The sequence below is a fragment of the Carica papaya genome, chromosome 9 (assembly GCF_054855325.1).
Source record: "Carica papaya isolate Zhongbai chromosome 9, ASM5485532v1, whole genome shotgun sequence".
NCBI lineage: Eukaryota > Viridiplantae > Streptophyta > Magnoliopsida > Brassicales > Caricaceae > Carica > Carica papaya.
The window spans coordinates 1,726,373-1,744,730 of NC_142317.1; the positions used below are offsets into that span (position 1 = coordinate 1,726,373).

The 18,358-nt window shown below is 36.7% G+C and overlaps 3 protein-coding genes across 8 annotated transcripts; 1 reads left to right on the plus strand and 2 right to left on the minus strand.

Moving 5' to 3' along the window:
• Positions 1-294: 294 nt before the first annotated feature.
• LOC110823359 (cytochrome b5) lies at positions 295-2,430 on the plus strand. 2 transcript variants are annotated; one of them, XM_022053733.2, is made up of 4 exons: positions 295-513; positions 769-867; positions 1,700-1,766; positions 1,875-2,430. In XM_022053733.2, the coding sequence occupies exons 2-4, from the start codon at positions 781-783 to the stop codon at positions 2,123-2,125; spliced, it is 405 nt and encodes a 134-aa protein (XP_021909425.1). In that variant the 5' UTR covers positions 295-513; positions 769-780; the 3' UTR covers positions 2,126-2,430. The 2 variants fall into 2 exon arrangements, with proteins under 2 accessions (XP_021909425.1, XP_088067853.1); XM_088211727.1 differs by lacking the exon at positions 295-513 and having other exon boundaries at positions 514-867.
• Positions 2,431-3,236: 806 nt separating this feature from the next.
• On the minus strand, positions 3,237-8,884 carry LOC110823358 (rab GTPase-activating protein 22-like). Of its 3 annotated transcripts, XR_015816474.1 has the most exons (6): positions 8,361-8,884; positions 7,148-7,283; positions 7,026-7,075; positions 5,010-5,063; positions 3,520-4,881; positions 3,335-3,398 (listed from the first exon to the last, which is right to left on the minus strand). XR_015816474.1 is itself a non-coding variant. In XM_088211726.1 (5 exons), the coding sequence occupies exons 1-5, from the start codon at positions 8,537-8,539 to the stop codon at positions 3,639-3,641; spliced, it is 1,662 nt and encodes a 553-aa protein (XP_088067852.1). In that variant the 5' UTR covers positions 8,540-8,884; the 3' UTR covers positions 3,237-3,638. The 3 variants fall into 3 exon arrangements, 2 of the variants coding, with proteins under 2 accessions (XP_088067852.1, XP_021909424.2); XM_088211726.1 differs by having other exon boundaries at positions 3,237-4,881; XM_022053732.2 differs by having other exon boundaries at positions 3,335-4,881; positions 8,066-8,367.
• Positions 8,885-9,413: 529 nt separating this feature from the next.
• Positions 9,414-17,310, minus strand: LOC110823357 (rab GTPase-activating protein 22-like). 3 transcript variants are annotated; one of them, XM_022053729.2, is made up of 6 exons: positions 16,586-16,724; positions 16,436-16,508; positions 11,860-11,995; positions 11,722-11,771; positions 11,318-11,371; positions 9,414-11,184 (listed from the first exon to the last, which is right to left on the minus strand). In XM_022053729.2, exons 3-6 carry the CDS (start codon positions 11,917-11,919, stop codon positions 9,945-9,947), a joined length of 1,404 nt encoding a protein of 467 aa, XP_021909421.1. In that variant the 5' UTR covers positions 11,920-11,995; positions 16,436-16,508; positions 16,586-16,724; the 3' UTR covers positions 9,414-9,944. The 3 variants fall into 3 exon arrangements, with proteins under 3 accessions (XP_021909421.1, XP_021909419.1, XP_021909420.1); XM_022053727.2 differs by lacking the exons at positions 16,436-16,508; positions 16,586-16,724 and adding an exon at positions 16,881-17,310; XM_022053728.2 differs by lacking the exon at positions 16,436-16,508 and having other exon boundaries at positions 16,586-17,310.
• Between the last annotated feature and the right edge of the window lie 1,048 nt (positions 17,311-18,358).

Sequence of the window (18,358 nt, forward strand, 5' to 3'; positions counted from 1 at the left end):
ATTAGCTTCCTCTATATTTATGTACACATTAAATCTCCAAATTATTACCCAATATTTCAGATTGATATTCTAATGTTGCAGATATATATATATATACATACGTGGCAGGTTTATATACTTAATATTTTCCTTTTGTAAAAAATTTCACAAAAATCAACGGCTTAGATTTTCTGCTATTTATAGAAACTTTAAATGTGGACCAAGAAGGAGATCAGATACGGTTCTCCAATAAAGTACACGGGCCAGCAGTTCAGGTCTGCTTCAACACGTATTACTTTAAAAAGACGAAAATACCCTCGATTATCCACACTCCGCCTCTTCTTTCCGGCAATAATAAATGCCGGATACCCATTCCCTGCACGGAAAGGGTATTTTGGTAATTTAATTTTGCCCTGAGAAGTTCGTACATTAGGAGGGAGGATTCCTCGAGGAGTACGCCATTTCGACAGGTCTTTGGGAGAAAGAGAATAGCCAAATCGTATTTTACATTTCTCAGAGCCACTCTTTTTTCTCGTAAGCCAAACATTAATACTGTACCTTCAGTATCTGTTCCTCTTCGTCTTCTTTTTACTTTTCGATTGGATTCTCAGAAGATGAATTTTAGATGCTTTCGTGTTTTTTTTTTCTTCTTTTTATGATCTCAAAACTGGGGGGACTTTGCTGGTGTTCTTTTGAATATCTCCGCTGAGTTTTGTTGAATGATTTTGAGGATTTCGGTTTGGAATTTCTCTATTTATAAATTTTTTGCGTGGTTTTTGTGATTTGCAGAAGTGAAAAAGAATGGCGTCAGATCCAAAGGTTCACGAATTTGAAGAGGTCGTCAAGCACAATAAAACCAAGGATTGTTGGCTTATTATTTCTGGCAAGGTCAGATTTCTCGTCGACTCAGATACATTTTGTAGAATATCAGTTACTGCAAATTTAGTTTATTTTTTTGTTTGTTCTTTTTTGATCCTATTTTAAGCTAATTTCTTGTTTTAATTTTATATAACTTTGGTACTCATAATTATAATATGAATTTTGTGTTTAATTCTTTGTCCTCACACCTTGCAAATGATACTGAAATCATACCAGGAAGAATTCAAAGGAGGATAGAGTAAACATTAGGTCATAATAATACGTGTCTGAGAAAAGATTATGGAAATTACACCTTGCAAATCAACTAGAGATTAATTAACATAATAATACGTGTCTGAGAAAAGATTATGGAAATTACACCTTGCAAATCAACTAGAGATTAATTAACAAAGGAATGAATACTAAATCAAACAGGACCTTGATATAAATCGGGTATTGGAATTTTTTTTAAGGAAGAAACTGAGAATAAGAGCTGTTCTTTTACTTAATTTTTGCGGATTGTTTGTCCGATGAGTTGATTGCATTTTCGTTCTACTTTGGGATACATTTCTCCGCAGTCAATACAATGTTTGGTAGTTTAAAGGTGTAACTTTTTGAATCTGGACATTACACGTTATTTGTCTTGTACCTTGTGCACCAAGCAAAGTACAGTAGATGTCTTATTTTTGACCTGTCTTCCTGTTGTAATATGCATTTATCGGCATTCGGGGAGAATTTATTCGAGGTTAAAATAACAATGTGTATTTCTTGTTGAATTTTATTAATACCCTAACCTATTTAGTGGAGGTTTTTGTAGCAAGAATAGAGAATGTATTGATGGTGTTCTGAACTTTAATGTCAGGTGTATGATGTAACACCATTCATGGATGATCATCCAGGAGGCGATGAAGTTTTGTTGTCTGCGACTGGTGGGCAGTAGTACTTGTGTTTTTGGTTGGATGATATTTCTTTTCTCAACCTTCATATGTCCATGTTAAAGCACCTCAAACGAGACTTTCATGTGGATGTAATTGTAGGGAAGGATGCAACAAATGACTTCGAAGATGTGGGGCACAGCGATTCGGCTAGGGAGATGATGGAGAAATACTACATAGGCGAGATTGATTCATCAACCATTCCGGTAAGGAAAATGAAGCTTCCACAGCAGCTACCACCATACAGTCAGGACAAGACTCGAGACTTTGTGATTAAGATACTGCAGTTCCTTGTACCTCTCCTGATTCTGGGATTGGCTGTTGCCGTCCGACACTTCACCAAGAAAGACTAGGCATCAATGTGAATTATTATTGTTGGAGCGAAGGACCATCTCTGTCGGCATTTAGGTATGAATTGGTGGTCTGAAATCATTCGCATTGTTCATATTGTGTCAGAAAACTGTTTAGTTGGTAACTGTTTGATGGTGCATCAGAGACCATGGCGTCATGATTGCTAGTTGTTTCAGTCTTACAGGATGAGTTGATTTTTGTTGAATTATAAGCAGGATAGTGTTCTTTGTTAGCTGTACTTTTCTCATAATTTTGATTAAGCACTTGCAAAATGATGGGTTATGAGGACATGGTATGTTTTCGTACATTCTCTTTCTCAGTGAGTTGACAAGAAAGATTAGTCTGTTAAAAATTAGGGATATGAATATGCTTTTATTATTGAATTTATTTGACAATTGATACAGTTGAAATACAAGATCATAGAAATTTTATTTTAAAATAATAAAAATTAATTCTCATCAAAACTTTAAAGGAAAATAAAATAATATATTTTAAATTAGATAAAAATTAGTTTATGTAGGTGAGAGAATAAATTTTATGAAACAGTTTTATTTGTTTTGAAGGCTGTTATTATAATTTAATAATTCACTATTCAAATCTTATGAAAGTTTGGTTTCCAACTAATCTAATAAGAGAGTAAAAATAGAACACGAAATTATGATATAATTTACATATTACAAGTAATTTAGTAATGAAGTGTAAATGTAAGAACATAAATTCTGTTTAATACATAAAAATAAAATGTTTTTTTTTTTAAATTTTCAATGTTTGTACATGTTTACTCATAAACTATATTCCGGACATTTAAATAATTGTTTTTGTTTTTTTTTTTTTCATTTTCTTTGATGTTCATACAAAAAAAAAAAGTAATTAGAAATAAAAATAACTTTTGAAAATTATAAAATAATATTTTCTGTGTTAAAAATTGAAAATAAACTACTATTGACATATTTTAAAAAATTACTTTTATTTATATCTAAATACCACACATCACATATCTTAAATTATAATATATGTTATCGTACGCATGTGAATTAAAGAACTAAAGAGTAAACTGTGTTTTCATGAAGAAAATTGAATCTAAATCAAGCAAATCATATAATAATAATATAGTAACAGAAAAAGAAAACAAATTAATTAAAGTAACAGAAGGGATGATAATTTTACCAATACACATTCCTGAATCCATATGGTACACATTGGATTGGTGATTGACTTTGAGAGGGAGAAGTACAGGCCGACTTCCATCCCCATCTAACTTTTGCTATTGAATATCTGATTACAGTAACAATCATGAGAATCGCATGCCAAAAAAACCAACTGGTGGAATGCAATCCACGGCTAAAAATTCTAAATGAGACTGCTGTTCAATTGCACTCGGCCAATCTTAACTGACCTTTTAGAAAAGCAAACAGCTGCGAAATTGAGTGTATAGAATACCGTTGAAGTAACTGGATGCGAAATGGATCCATCAAGGTATGAATTAGTGAGATAAGTACTGTAAAAACGGCTGAGTCATGAGAAGGACGTTTTGATCTTGTCATGGAGGGTTACCACCAGATCATGGGCATCGTCTAGAAGCTTCCACACGTCGAGTTGCCCGGCCATACTGTTGCACTCCCGCAAAATCTCATCCATGCTGCTATATTTCTCTATGATCAATTTCCTTCTCTGCAGTACAGAAGCTGCAATTGCATATAGTAGTAAATCATCTGTTGGTGGGGCTCGCTGCCTTATCCTACTCCATGCAGACTTTCCGATACCAGCCCTAATGGCTGCCCGATCTGCCCACATTACTTCCCAGAGGCAAATTGTTTGTTCAAATGTCAATTCCCTCCTAAACATTACAATCACCATCCTGTAAACAAAGAAGCAATCCTCCGCCTGGAGCTTCTCCAGATGCCTATAAAGGTGAGAGTCCTTGGATTTGATTATCTTGGAGACGATATTCAGTTGTCTTCGGATTCCCACCTCATCAAGCCTAAAATTATGGCGAGCCTTCTTCATGAGACCAACAAAGCACCAAAAAGCTTCATGATCCTCAGTGATCACAGCAATTATTGGCGAAAGTAGATCACTCATACCCTGGCAATAGCCAATCTCGGGGTCATATAGTGCATAAGCTTCAAGAATAGCAACAAGTCGTGCAGCATGAAAAATTCTACAGGGTTCCAGGTGATCAAAATCCTTCAACCCAATAGCCTCTGCTGAACGGCGTGCCCTGCCATCTGATACAGCAGCCTGAGATGGAGAGTATGGTATCCATTCGGAATTTGAACGTACAGCATCAACACGAATAATACGCTGCCAGGTTGCATAATCTTCAGAGGCACGTAGTCTTGATCGGACTTCTGTGCTTGAGAGAGGAGTGTTCTCTTTTGAAGGAACGTCTGGAACGTTTTCTTCCCCACCTACTGATGAAGGACAAGCTTGAATCACTTCGGGGTCTTCAGAGGAGTCCGAGTCAGATGATTCAGTATTCATAGCAGAGGCATCAGCATTTGTGATTCGTCTTAAACTATCATCTCTTTCCAATAATGCTTTGGAGGGTTCATCTGAATACATAATATATGGGCTCATTTCCTCACTAGAAAGAGACTCCCTGGCGCTAACTACGTCTTCAGAGCTTGACGTGTCCATTTCTTGAACGAGATTTCTGCTATTCCCATTACAGCCAGTTCCAACTTTCAACTTAAAACTACCATTGCCGCTTTTTTGGAGTGATTTACACTGTCTGCGGAGTTTCTCATACTCCTTTCTGACAGATTGACCAGAGATATCCAATAAATAAACAGCTCAAAATGTGTAAATTTGCTGAGAACAAAAATCGCATATCTTGAAAAGAAAAAGATTGATTATGGAAGAACAAGTTGAAAGTCTTGTTACCTTTTCTGAGTTCTGACAATCTCTCTTTCTTCCTTGGAGCTGTTCAACTCATACCTATTGTCAGAAGGAGAAAAAGGGATCACACAGGATAAAGCAAGATTGCCAGGATCTAAGGGGGGCAAAATATTGCATTCAACAAAAGGCTGAATTTGTGTTCCTATAGAAATAATTAAAAAAATAATGCATGTTCTCTTGCTCTCTAGGGGAAGGTAAAGCCACCAACAGCCTAATGCAGAACATGAAGTTCCTAAAATGAATATATTTAGATAATATGAAACACGAGAGAGAATCAATAAAGAAGCATAAACATCTTCGGAAGTTAACTAAAAGGAATATGAAGATTTAATTTTTTTTTGCAAGTCTTTGAAAGTTTTATAATAAAGAAAAATAGGATGATTTGTTTTTCTATTTCCTAGATTTCTTACTTCCTAGGTTTCCTATTTCTCTGGTCTTATATTTAACTTATTTTTTTATTTACTAAGTTTTCTAGGTTTCTTGTTTTTGATATATTTGGTGCCTATGATTTAGTTATTACATAGAATATTCATGATAATTATTCAAACATCGAGATATTACTTCGATTATTGAGATCCAAGATCTCCACATTTTTGTTCTTAGTAAAATTTCTCTTAGTTTTGTCTTCAAGTTCTCTTTATCCTCCATTAGGGGTATCAGAGCCTAAATTTGATTCATCACACTGTCCTAATTTCTCCATTCTAACTTTATAAAATACAGTCATACTGTCTAAATTTCTTCATTCTAACTTTATAAAATACAGTCATACTGTCTCTCAAAAGGAAAAAAAAAAAAACCTTAAGATCCTAAAATAGCAGCCAACAGCAATACAGAAAGAAGACATCAACGGTTCGCCAATGCAATTTTTGGCCACTGCGAGGGAGGTGATCAACACCGCCTTACCCATTGACTTCAGAAGCTGCCAACCACCTCCTCCGCCAAATTTCAGCCTCTACAATGGCTGAGTCTGCCTCACTCACCATAAACTCACTGGACTGCTGCTGCAAACTCGAGAACTCCACCGCCCCAACCACTAGGAGAAACATCAAGACCAGATCAAACACTATCGCCTTACAAATTATCCACCAGAATATCGTTGCTAGAGGCTTGTCAGATGACAGTGTGTGACAGCCATGTGTCGACCAGTCGTGTGGATTTCAGTATTCTGAAGCCTCAATTGATTGTTTTAAACTGGTTTGACCCACTCCATTTTGGATTGTCCACTTCACCCACCTCTAGCTCGGTTCTCAGATATCTTCAAACCTACTTTTAAGGTTTTTAGGTGTGTTTTTTCAGTTTTTGAGGTTAGTTTGATTGAATTCCTATCCTACATTCACTTTTTACAAAATTGATTTAGTAGACTAAATTTGCTCAAAGTTAAGAGGAATTCTGGATGGATTTAAAACATGAATAGACTTAATCGTGTTCTTGTAGTTACATATTCTATCAGTTATGGTTCAATTACAAAGTATTATCTACAAAATGATTTACCCGAACTTTTCAATAAGTATGGGCATGTGGAGAAGATTAAAATTAGTCAAAATTCAACTTATTTTTCTATTTACTAGGTTTCCTATTTCTCTAGCTTTATCCATTCAACTTATTTTACTATTTATTAGGTTTCCTAAATTTCTTATTTTCAATTTATTTGGTGCCTATAATTAAAGTACCTAGTCTAGTTATTAGGTAGACTATTCATGATAATTATTCAAATATTAAGATATTACTTTGATTATCGAGCTCTCCAAGTTTTTGTTCTTAATAACATTTTTCTAAGTTTTATCTTCAAGCTCTCTTTGTCCTACATCACAGCTTGTCCAGAGCAGGTCAATGAGTTGGATATCATAAGATACATAGGCTATAATGAAATCCAAAAATCACTTAACCAAAAGAAACCTTTTGAAGACAAATGCAATGAGAGAAGCAGCAGAAGCAGCAAAGAATAATTGAATATTCGTGGCTGATTATGCATTTGGATGGAAACTCAATACTAATACTTACACTCCTAGGAGAAATGGCCAAACCTCTGCCCTGATACTGGGATCAACACCCTGCATCAGAAATATAGAATATAAGCATCCCAACTACAGAAAACTATGGAAAATAATGCAAAAAAAACTCACCCTACTGCGAACTTTCTTCAAGAATTTGATTCCACCATCACGGAGCTTGCCCTCTGGTGTAAATAATCTCCTCCATTGCTGAGGTGTAAGGGCGTGTTTTGTTTTACGTCGAGACCATGGTGATTTGAGCCGACCCCTGAAAGTGAAAGGCACAGTCAAAATCCTTTAACATAAAAGCCAGAGCTGATATGAATACAAACCAACAAACAAGCACGTCAGAGAAATCCAACAATGAGTACCCAAAATTGCAAATTCCAACATGTTATACACATGTAGGAATCCAGAAGAAAAACAAAACTACATTATGTATAAAATGAGCCACTGAGTTTAACATGCCACTTAATTACAAGTTAGGATTGACACCTGATAAAACAAGTGAGACTTACAGTACCAGCGTAAGATAATTTTCTTTCTTAACCAAAAAAAGAGAACCAAATAACATGGATATCAAGTATCAACAGGTTAACGAAATTCTCAATAATAACAAGATCCCATAAACTATCTACCATAGAGATAACAAAAAAGAAAAAAGAAATAAAAGCAGCATTTCCGACGAGTAAGACTAAGAGAAAAATTCCTTCAAGTTCGGTAAATTAGAAAAATCTAAGAAAGAAATACTTGTGCAAAGTCAACTCTCCAGTGTGAAGGTGTCCTATGATTGGAAGACACGAGTAATTGACTACTACAAAATAACAAAAAATCGAGGAACCGAGAAAAAGAAATGCAATGTAAGCGAGGCAGATGAATCAGAACTGAAAATGAAGCTAACTAATCAGTAATGAATGAAGTAAAAACAATGATAATAAAGAATTCCTCAATGTGGAGCAAGCCTAAAGATCGGGATCTGAATAGGAAACAACAAACATTACTAAGCAACTAAATAAGAGGAGTGTTTAGGAGAAGAGACAAAGGACTCACCGATCAGAGGAAGAACAAGAAGCTGGTGAGGAAGAAGTAACAACAAACAGAACTGAACGCAAATGGATCCACGATGACGACGATGAAGAAGAAGAGGATGACGGTGACGACGACAGATTTGAAGATGATGTCGAAGTGTGACTTCGTCTTAGAGCTCTCATCTACCTAATATTTTTACTCGTTTGTTCTCTCCTTTAAGTTAAATTACACCAAATAAATGCTGCGGTTTTCCTTTCACTGTGATTTCTTGATCGTGTCTTGATTTTCTTTTTTAATCTTCCTTTTCTCCTTTTACCTAGTTGTAGTGAATAAAATCGCGGCGAACAACGCGAGACCGGCCAAGGCCGTGACGGCGGCGGCTAGTCCCGACTGCGGCGTCACCACTGTCGACCAGAAACCGCCACCACCGCCGCCGATTCCGCCGCAGGACTGGTGGACGCTAGTGGAGCCGCTGTGATTTCCGGAATCGGACATCGATTGTCGAAATTACAGAAATGGTCGTCCTCCTTCCTGCACCAAGTCAACAGTCGCCAAGAGTGCTCTCTCTCCTCCACCTCCGGCAATCCGAGCTAAACTGCACCAAACAACAAATTAAACCACCAGAACTGCTTTTAGGTTCTGCTTTGATTAGCTTTGGTTCGCTTTTACTTTCACTTTTTTTCTCTTTCCCCCTCTCTCTCTCTCTCTCTCTGGTCTCCAGAGTCTCCTCTCTCTTTCTCTTCTCTCTCTCTCTCTCTCTCTCTCTCTCTCTCTCTCTCTATAGAGAGGGGCATAAAGGCGTGCCGTGCGAGGGAAGGCGCGTGAGAGCAAATTTGTAAAGACTGAAGATTCTACGCGCCTACTACGGGATCCTCCTTTAGTAAACTGGGTGCCGTTCTATTACGGCTATTTATGATTCTTATTATTATTATCATTTTTATTTTTTTTAATATTTCACGTTAATTAATTAAATTTCAGCATGCTTATTGCTATGACTTTAAACTACTAATTTTTAGATTCAAAATTTAACATAAATTTTACTTTTGACTTTTGGGTCGAACTACGAAAAAACTTTCATAAAGTTTTATGAAGTACAAAAAATTTCATAAATTTAAATTAAATAAATAAAGACTAATTTATAATTAAAAAATTAAAACCACACTAAAAACAACAATTAAATTTTTTTCTTCTAATTTTGTATTAATTATTTTGAATAAATTTACCCTTTTCTTGTTGAATTTATTATAAAATGAAGCGTTTAAATATAAAATAAGAGAAAATTTTCAAAAAAAAATAATAATAAAGGTTAACTTCCATTTCAAATATAACTAAAATAAATAAAAGAATTTAAGCCTTATAACAATGAATATAAATAAATAAAAAAGCAAACTTTATAAAATAGTTATTCCAAACATGACCTAAGAAAGGAGAAAAAAAGCTTTATATTCTTACAACAAGTTCGTTCATAAATCATACGGTAGTTAACAATGAAAACAATAATATAGTAACAGAAAAATAAAAAAGAAAATAAAATTAATTAAAATAAAAGGAGTAATAATTTTACTGACACATTCCTGAAGCCATATGGTACACACTGGGGTTTGGTCATTGAGTGGGAGTAATACAGGCCGGCTTCCCTCCCTGTCTAGCTTTTGCCATTGAATATCTTGATTACAGTGATAATCTTTTATGCCAAAAAACTGGTGCAATTCAATGCACCGTTAAAAATTTTAAATGAGACTCAGCTGTTCAATTGCACTCTGCCAATCTTAACTGACCTTTTCAAAAGCAAATAGTTGAGGAATGAGTGGTATAGCATAGCCTTGGAAGTAACACAGATGGTGAAAGGAACCACCGCGGCATGAATTAGGGAGATAAATACTTTAAAAAAATGGAAGAGTCATGAGAAGGATGTATCGATCTTGTCATGGAGGGTTACCACCAGTTCGTGGGCGTCATCGAGAAGCTTCCACACATCAAGTTGCCCAGCCATACTGTTGCACTCCCGTAAAATCTCATCCATGCTGCTGTATTTCTCTATGATCAATTTCCTTCTCTGTAATACAGAAGCTGCAATGGCATACAGTAGCAAATCATCTGTTGGTGGGGCTCGCTGCCTTATTATACTCCACGCAGACTTGCCGATACCAGCCCTAATGGCTGCCTGATCTGCCCACATTACTTCCCAGAGGCAAAGTGTTTGTTCAAATGTCAATTCCCTCCTAAACATGACAATCACCATCCTGTAAACAAAAAAGCAATCCTCCGCCTGGAGCTTCTCCAGGTGCCTATAAAGGTGAGAGTCCTTGGATTTGATTATCTTGGAGACGATATTCAGTTGCCTTCGGATTCCCACCTCATCAAGCCTAAAATTATGGCGAGCCTTCTTCATGAGACCGACAAAGCACCAAAAAGCTTCATGATCCTCAGTGATCACAGCAATTATTGGTGAAAGTAAATCACTCATACCCTGGCAATAGCCAACCTCAGGGTCATATAGTGCATAAGCTTCAAGAATAGCAACCAGTCGGGCAGCATGAAAAATTCTACAGGGTTCCAGGTGATCATAATCCTTCAACCCAACAGACTCTGCTAAGCGATGTGCCTTGCCATCTGATACAGCAGCCTGAGATGGAGAGTATGATATCCATTCGGAATTTGAACGTACAGCATCAAGACGAATAATACGCTGCCAGGTAGCATAATCTTCAGAGGCACGTAGTCTTGATCGGACTTCAGTGCTTGCGGGAGGAGTGTTCTCTTCTGAAAGAACATCAGGACTGTTTTCCTCCCCACCCGATGAAGGGCAGGCCTGAATCACTTCAGCCTCTTCAGAGGAATCTGAGTCAGATGATTCAGTGTTTGTTGTGGAGGCATCAACATTTGTGATTCGTCTTAAACTATCATCATTCTCCAGTAACACACTTGAAGATTCATCCAAATACACAACATCTGGGCTCCTTTCCTCACTAGAAAGAGACTCCCTAGCACTAACTACCTCTTCGGAACTGGAAGTATCTGTATCTTGAATGAGATTTGTGCTAGTCCCATTATGGCTAGTTCCAACTTTCAACTTAAAACTCTCACTGCCACGTCTTAGGAGCGATTTACACTGTCTGCGGAGTTTCTCATACTCCTTTCTGACAGATTACAAGAGATATCCAATAAATGAACAGCTCAAGAGGTAAAAAAATTAGCTGAGAACCCCAAAATTGACACGTCGTGAAAAGAAAAAGATGGATTATGAAAGAGCAAAGTTGAAAATCTTGTTACCTTTTCTGAGTTCTAACAATCTCTCTTTCCTCCTTGGAGCTGTTCAACTCATACCTGTTGTCAAAAAGGAGAAAAAAGATCACACAGGATAGAGTTCGAAACCTAGTGTGAGGAACATGTTCCATTTAACAAAAATCTGAATATGTGTTCCTACAAAGATAAATAAAAACTAATTCATGTTCTCTTGCTCACTTGGGGGTGTTAAACCCACCCATAGCCTGTCTAGAGCAGGTCCAGGAGTTGGAGACTAAAAGACATGTAGAATATAATGAAATTCATAAAGCTCTTCACTAAAAGAAATCTTTCGAACATTTTCAATGAGAGAAGAAGCAGCAGCAGCAAACAACAATTGAGAATACATGGATGATTATAAATTTGGACAAAAACTCAATGCTAATACTTACACTCCTAGGAGGAATGGCCAAACCTCTGCCCTGATACTTGGATCAACACCCTGCATAAAAAATATACATATAAGCATCCAATTAAAGAAAAACCATGATAAAATATATTCCAACACAATTAATGCAATAAGAACTCACTCTACTGCGAACTTTTTTCAAGAATTTGATTCCACCATCACGAAGCTTGCCATCTGGCATAAACAATCTCCTCCACTGCTGAGGTGTAAGGGCATGTTTTCTTTTACGGCGAGACCATGGTGACTTGATGTGACCCCTGAAAGTGAAAAATGGAAATTAGACCCTTTACCACAAGAAGCCGGCTGACATGCCAAGTGAAGCGAGCAACAAACACTGTAGGAAAAAACTAATAATACCTGAAAATACAAATTTAAACATGTTAATCCATATGTAGTAATAGGAAAAGAAAAGGAAAAAAAAAAGAAAAGAAAGCCTTATTGGTGCATAAAATGAGAGAATTTAGAAATCGCTGTCGATCCTGGAGACATTCAGACTGTGACATTGAGACCGGGGATGAGAGTGCTTTCACTGAAGTACCTTGATCTCAAGGACTGAAGCATGAAAAAGAAGAAGGGCTTGGATGCTCCTAATCTTATAGAGATTCAGCACTCAGATAAGGAAGCAACTGAGTCACTTGAAGGTATGTATGATGGGGCTGAGCCGCCACAGGGGTGGAAGAGAGAAGGTCCATGTCTTCCAGATATTCTCTATTTCGTAACTGTAGGGAGGTGGATCAGCAAATAGACAAAGCAATTTGATGAAGATATTGATATGGAACTGCATGGGCTGTGATAGCAAGACTCAATATTATATAAAGGAAATATGTAGGAAGCATAGAGTGGATATTTTGTGTCTGTTTGAGACTCAACAATATGAGGATCAATTGTATTGTCTTCTGGGGGTGGGTTTTTTTTTATAAGCAACATAGGGTGCACTCAAATGGTTTAAAGAGTGTCCGTGGGTCATCATTGGCTGCAGGTCTATATCGTTTTAACTGGAGGGCAATTTGTTCACATGGAAGTTGCTGATATGAGCCACAGGGAATTCTATTTCACCTTTGTTTACTTGAGCATGGTGCTGGCGAACAGAACTCAAACTTGGAAGGATCTAAGGAGCTCGTTTAAGTCCGATGCTGGTGAAGAAAATGCAAGCGTGGAAGTAGTTGATGGAGTTAATAGACATGGTTAATAAGCCCGGCTGGCAAGTGGGGACTTCATTAATTTTGCATCAAGCATGAGAAGATTCAATCGACTTCACAGTCCTGCAAAGATGTGTCGACTTCTTTATGCATTTAAGTGATTGTGGCATGACAGACTTAAACAGCCAATTGCAAGCTGTCTGCACTTGGATCAACAATAGGAATGGCATAGGGTTACTGATGGTCCAGTTGGATATGGCTGTGGCAATACAAACTGTTTCAAAAATTTTACTCGTAGATTGGCTCCGGTGCTGCCTTAAAGTGTTTTGGATCATAACCTTTTAATGATCATTATTCAAGGACAAAGCATCACAAGTAAGGGAGTTGGGAGTTTCAAAATTCTAAGAATGTGGATGGAGCACGGTAGTTTTAAATGGGCCTTTGTGTCCATTTGGAAGAAAGGGTGCTTGTGCAATATCTTGAAAAAACTGCAGTTGAACTTTTGAATTGGAACAGAAGGATGTTTGGAAATTTGTTTCATTGCAAAAAGAGAGCATGGCTCACCTGGGCTGAATGCAGAAAGCATTGGATGAGAGAGGGTACGGAAGGTTGTTGGAGATTGAAACACAAGTGAGAACATAGTATGAGGAAATTTTGAAAAGGGAGGAGCTCTTTTGGCATAATAAATCGAGAATCCAATGGTTGCAGAATGGTGACAGACACAAAGGTTTTTACCAAGCTGCAATGACGATACGACAGCATATGAACAAGATTCACTACTTCAAAATTGGGGACTTGGGGCTGGGAGGAGATGGTGCTAAGGAGACATGGCACAGACATTTCAAGAACATGTTCATGTTCCAAGAGGTTACCAACAGCCTCCTTCTGAAGGGACATCAAAACTTGGCGAGGATGCTGTTCAAGCATAGAAAGTCTCTTCAGAGGAGATTAAGTGTTCTCTCTTCATTGTGGGAACTCTAAAAGCATCTGGAAGAGACAGATTACTAGCGGTGGTTTCCAAAAGAACTGGAAGACAATGGCTGAAAGACTGCTACTCTTTTCAGTAATGCGCTCGAGAAAAAATGAGTTCCCTTAGCGTTGATAGATTACTTGGTAATTACTGATGGAGCCACTTCCTGCACTTATACACTGGATGATAATATCAAGAGGAACTAAATTGTGATGGAATGAGATGAAAGCTTGTGATCTATTATTGGGATACACATGAAAATTTAAGACAAATATCCTTCGTAGTCGCAAAAGAAATACGTATGTAATCTTTGGAGATGTTAAGAAATTTATTCTGTAAGAAAATTCAGATAAACCTTCTAAAATAAATGAGCCAACTTCTCAGACAATTCAAAAAGAGTTCACACTTAAGGAGATAGGAATGGCAAATTTGTAAGTGTCCCTGAAAGCCAAAGATTTGCAGCAAGAGCTCGTGCTATATGAAGAAAAAAAAAAATGGAATAACAAATGAAAAAAAAAATAGAAATACAAATAGATGAATTAAATGAGCAACAAGTCCCAAAACAAGAGAAAGAAGTTGAAAGATAGATTGCAATGATGATCAAGTTTATGGTCACAACAATTCTATGATTGGTCAGCATGCCTCAAGGAAGGTTAAGGCTATTGATATCAGATCCAAAGAGAAAACTGGAAAAAGAAATTGTGAAGTTTACTAATTTTTTCTACCTTCTTGGTTTTATCAACCTCCATTGATGTCTTTGTCAGCAAATCGTTTTTCTCATAAGAGGCACAAGTCAAGGAATTTCCAACAAAATTTATGCATATTCATCAATCAAATTTCCTCATTCCTCACTATTTCAAAACTCAAGGAAGAATTTTCTTTAATCGGTGAGAACGATGCAGAGGAGAATTAGAGTATTATTTAAAGTATTAGTATTTATCTTAGACGTATGTTCCTAAATAAGTTAGTATTTTGGAACTATTTTAATTATATTCCTATTTAGTTCTGATTTAATTTCCTACTTAATTAAGAATTACGTTAATTAGTCTAGCATTAGACTTTTCCTTTTTTGTATCATAAGTTCTTTTAAAATTAGATTAACACCGTAAATATGTAAGCCTAAGGGCCAATCCTTAATAAATTCTATATTATTCTTCAATAAATAATTTTCTTGATAGATTTCAAAAATGTCTCGTTTTACTAATGAATTCTAGATTATTCATCTACTTTAAACATTGTGAAAGCACCCTTGTAAGCTTCAACAAGATCAAGCAAACCTAACCCCACTTTTGCCTTGCATCAACTAATGCTTTTAGACACATGCCTTAGGGAGGGGAAACACTGGAAAAGGGAGAGTAAATCCTTGGAAGACAGGGTTGGGGTGTTAGACAGGACTTTGAAGGTCACAGAGCAGGTGAAGAAGGGGATTAAGGTTTCTCTTGGGTTTGGTCAGTGGCTTGGGTGTCCACTATTGCACTGCAGATAGAGAGAAAGGGCAGTGATTCATGAAGATGATCGTTTACTAATGCGATGGACCTGGTAAACGAAGATGTGATGTTTGGATCCCTTAGATCAATGTCACCTCCAGTGATCATTGGTCAAATCCATGAGGTAAACTACTCTTTAGGGAGATACAGGGAGGATGAGATGGTGAACATGGCTGCTGACAATGGGCAAAGGGCAATTCTACTGTTAGTCTGCTTATAATCTTATCTGTAAGAACCACTATGTGCAAGACAGTTGGAAGTGAGTCTGGAGAATCCAGGTGCCTGGCTAAATTAGGCATTTTTTCTGGTTATGTTACCATGAAAAATCACCTATAGATGAGCTAAGAGCAAGGAGAAATTGTTCTCCATCTGCAATTTGCACTTGGTATAACAGTCAAACCAAGACGGTCATGCAAGATGCATCATGCATGCGATCAAAGACGGATGACCTCGTAAAAAAAGGTTGTGCTGGAGAATATTTCAAAAAAAAAAATTCTTTGGCATGGAGATCCATGACCGGCTCAGATGGAAGATTATGAGGAATACAGGAGGCAGGAGGGAACGAGGATGGTCATTGGTCCCAACCTCGATAATCTGAGTTTTGTGGCTTATTAGAAACAGAAGCATCTTTGGTGCGAGAAGTTTTACTGGTGATTCTGTGATGTTGCAACGCAGGTGTCTCTATGTTGATATGGAGATTGCTTTTGAGAGTTTAGCGTGCCACTTGTCTACAATTTTAGCATTGATGCTTAATAAACGGGCGATTCTTACAGTACCAGTGTGAGATCTTTTTTCTGGGCGGCGGGGAAACCAAATAAGATAAATATCAAAAAGTAACCGATCGATCTAGCATAAAGATAAAACAGTATTTCTAACGGATAAACTAAGAGGAAATTTTCTTCAATTTTCGTAAATTAGAAAAATCCAAGAGAAAATATTTGTGCAAAGTCAACTCTCTAGTGTGAAGGAGATCTATGATTGCAGGATACAAGTAATGGACTACTCTGACAACCGTACCATCCAGGAAACGAGAAAAGAAGAAAAAATAATGCAATGTGAGTGAAGCAGATGAATCATAACTGAAAATGAAGGTTAACTAACCAGCCTTGAATGCGTAACACTAATGACACTAGAATAGCCCGATAATTTGTAGAGTAAGACTAAAGATTGGGATCTGAATCGGAAACAACAAAACATTACTAAGCAGCTAAAAGAATAGAGTGTTAGGAAGGAGAGAGAAAATGGACTCACCGGTCAGAGGAAGAACGGGAAGCTGGTGAGGAAGAAATGCCAACAAACAGAACTGAACGTAAATGAATCCACGATGACGAAGACGAAGAAGAAGAGGATGACGGTGACGACGGATTTGAAGATGACGTCGAAGTTTGACTGCGTCTTAGAGCTCTCATCTACCTAATTCTTTTTTTTTGTACCTCTGTTATCTCTTTTAAACTAAATTACAGCTAACAAATGCTAGGGTTTCCTGTCACAGTGATTTGTTGATCATATCTTGATTTTCCTTTTAAACTTTCTTCTCTCCTTTTACCTAGATTTAGTGAATAAAATCGCGGCGAGCAACGCGAGACCGGCCAAGGTCGTGACGGCGATGGCTGCTCCCGACTGCTGCGCCGCCATTGTTTTCCATAAGCCGCCCCCGCGCCCGCCGATTCCGCCGCTGGACGGGTAGGCGCTTGTGGAGCTGCTGTGACTTCCGGAATCGGACATCTATCGTCGAAATTACAGAAACGCCTTAATGCCCCTCCTTCCTCCTCCGCCGAATTAGCGGTCCTTCGAATCTGTCTCTCCTCCTCCACCTCCGGCAATCAGAGCTAAACAGTACCAAACAGTAAGCGAAACCCCCAGAACTGCTTCCAGTTTCTGTTTGGATTAGCTTTGGGTCTCTTTTACTTTCACCTTTTCTTTTTCTCCCTCTCGTCAAAACAGACTCCCTTCACTCCATTACTCTCTCTCTCTCTCTCTAGTAGGGGTAAAGGCATGCCGGCATGCCGTGTGCGCGTAAGCGCGTGAAAGCACTTTTATAAAGACTGAAGAGACTCGAGTCTACGCGCCTAATAAGCTGTCTTCCTTTATTACGGCCCCCGTGATTTCTTATCGTTATACTATTTTTAGTTTTTAATATTTCACGTTAATTAATTCCATGTTGACTTAAACAATTAATTAGTATATTTATATATTTAAAATTTTATAAAATATATATTTCCTTTACATTTTTAGGTTAAATTATTTATATATATTTTTTTTTTAAAAAAAGACTGCTGATGACTGATGCCTAATAAATTGCAAAGGAGGACCTCCAAATCTGGTAATTTCTAATTATTACCCCCAAGATTAGTGAAAATTATTTTCTGATTTTAATATTTAAAAAAAAAACGTTGAACTTTGACTTTTCTATTATGTTCGCCGAGGTCAATAATTTTTTAGAAAAAATTAATTCTTATATATTATAGATATTACGTTTTTAAATATGAAATACACCATAGTTGTTGAATGAAATTTTCGAATTAATTTCAAATACATTCATAAAAATTTATTTATTAAAAAAAAAAGTTGCAAATAATTAGAGGAAAATATCTTACTAAGTCAATTAAATTGAGAAACTAATAAGACTTGCGTGTGACAATTAACAATATTTTTTATTATAATTTAATTAATTAGCTCGTGCTTAAAAATTTAATTAATTAATTAAAAAACAAAATAAGATAAAATAAGCAACTACCAATTTAATTTTTTTTTCTGAACTACCATCAACTTGTTTCCTAAATTGAATAGAATAGGAAAAGAGCATGATTTGGTCTTAGCCTCTTATAGGATTTAATTAGGAAGCATAAAAAACCTTATACATATATATATATATATCTCATATACAATCCAGAAATATGTATATATTTATGTTTTATATATATATATATTACATAATTTATGGTCAAGAAAGTGAGGCGCAGTGATATTGGACAAAGAAAATGCAGAGAAAGTGGAGGAAAATAAAATAAAGATAAAGATAAG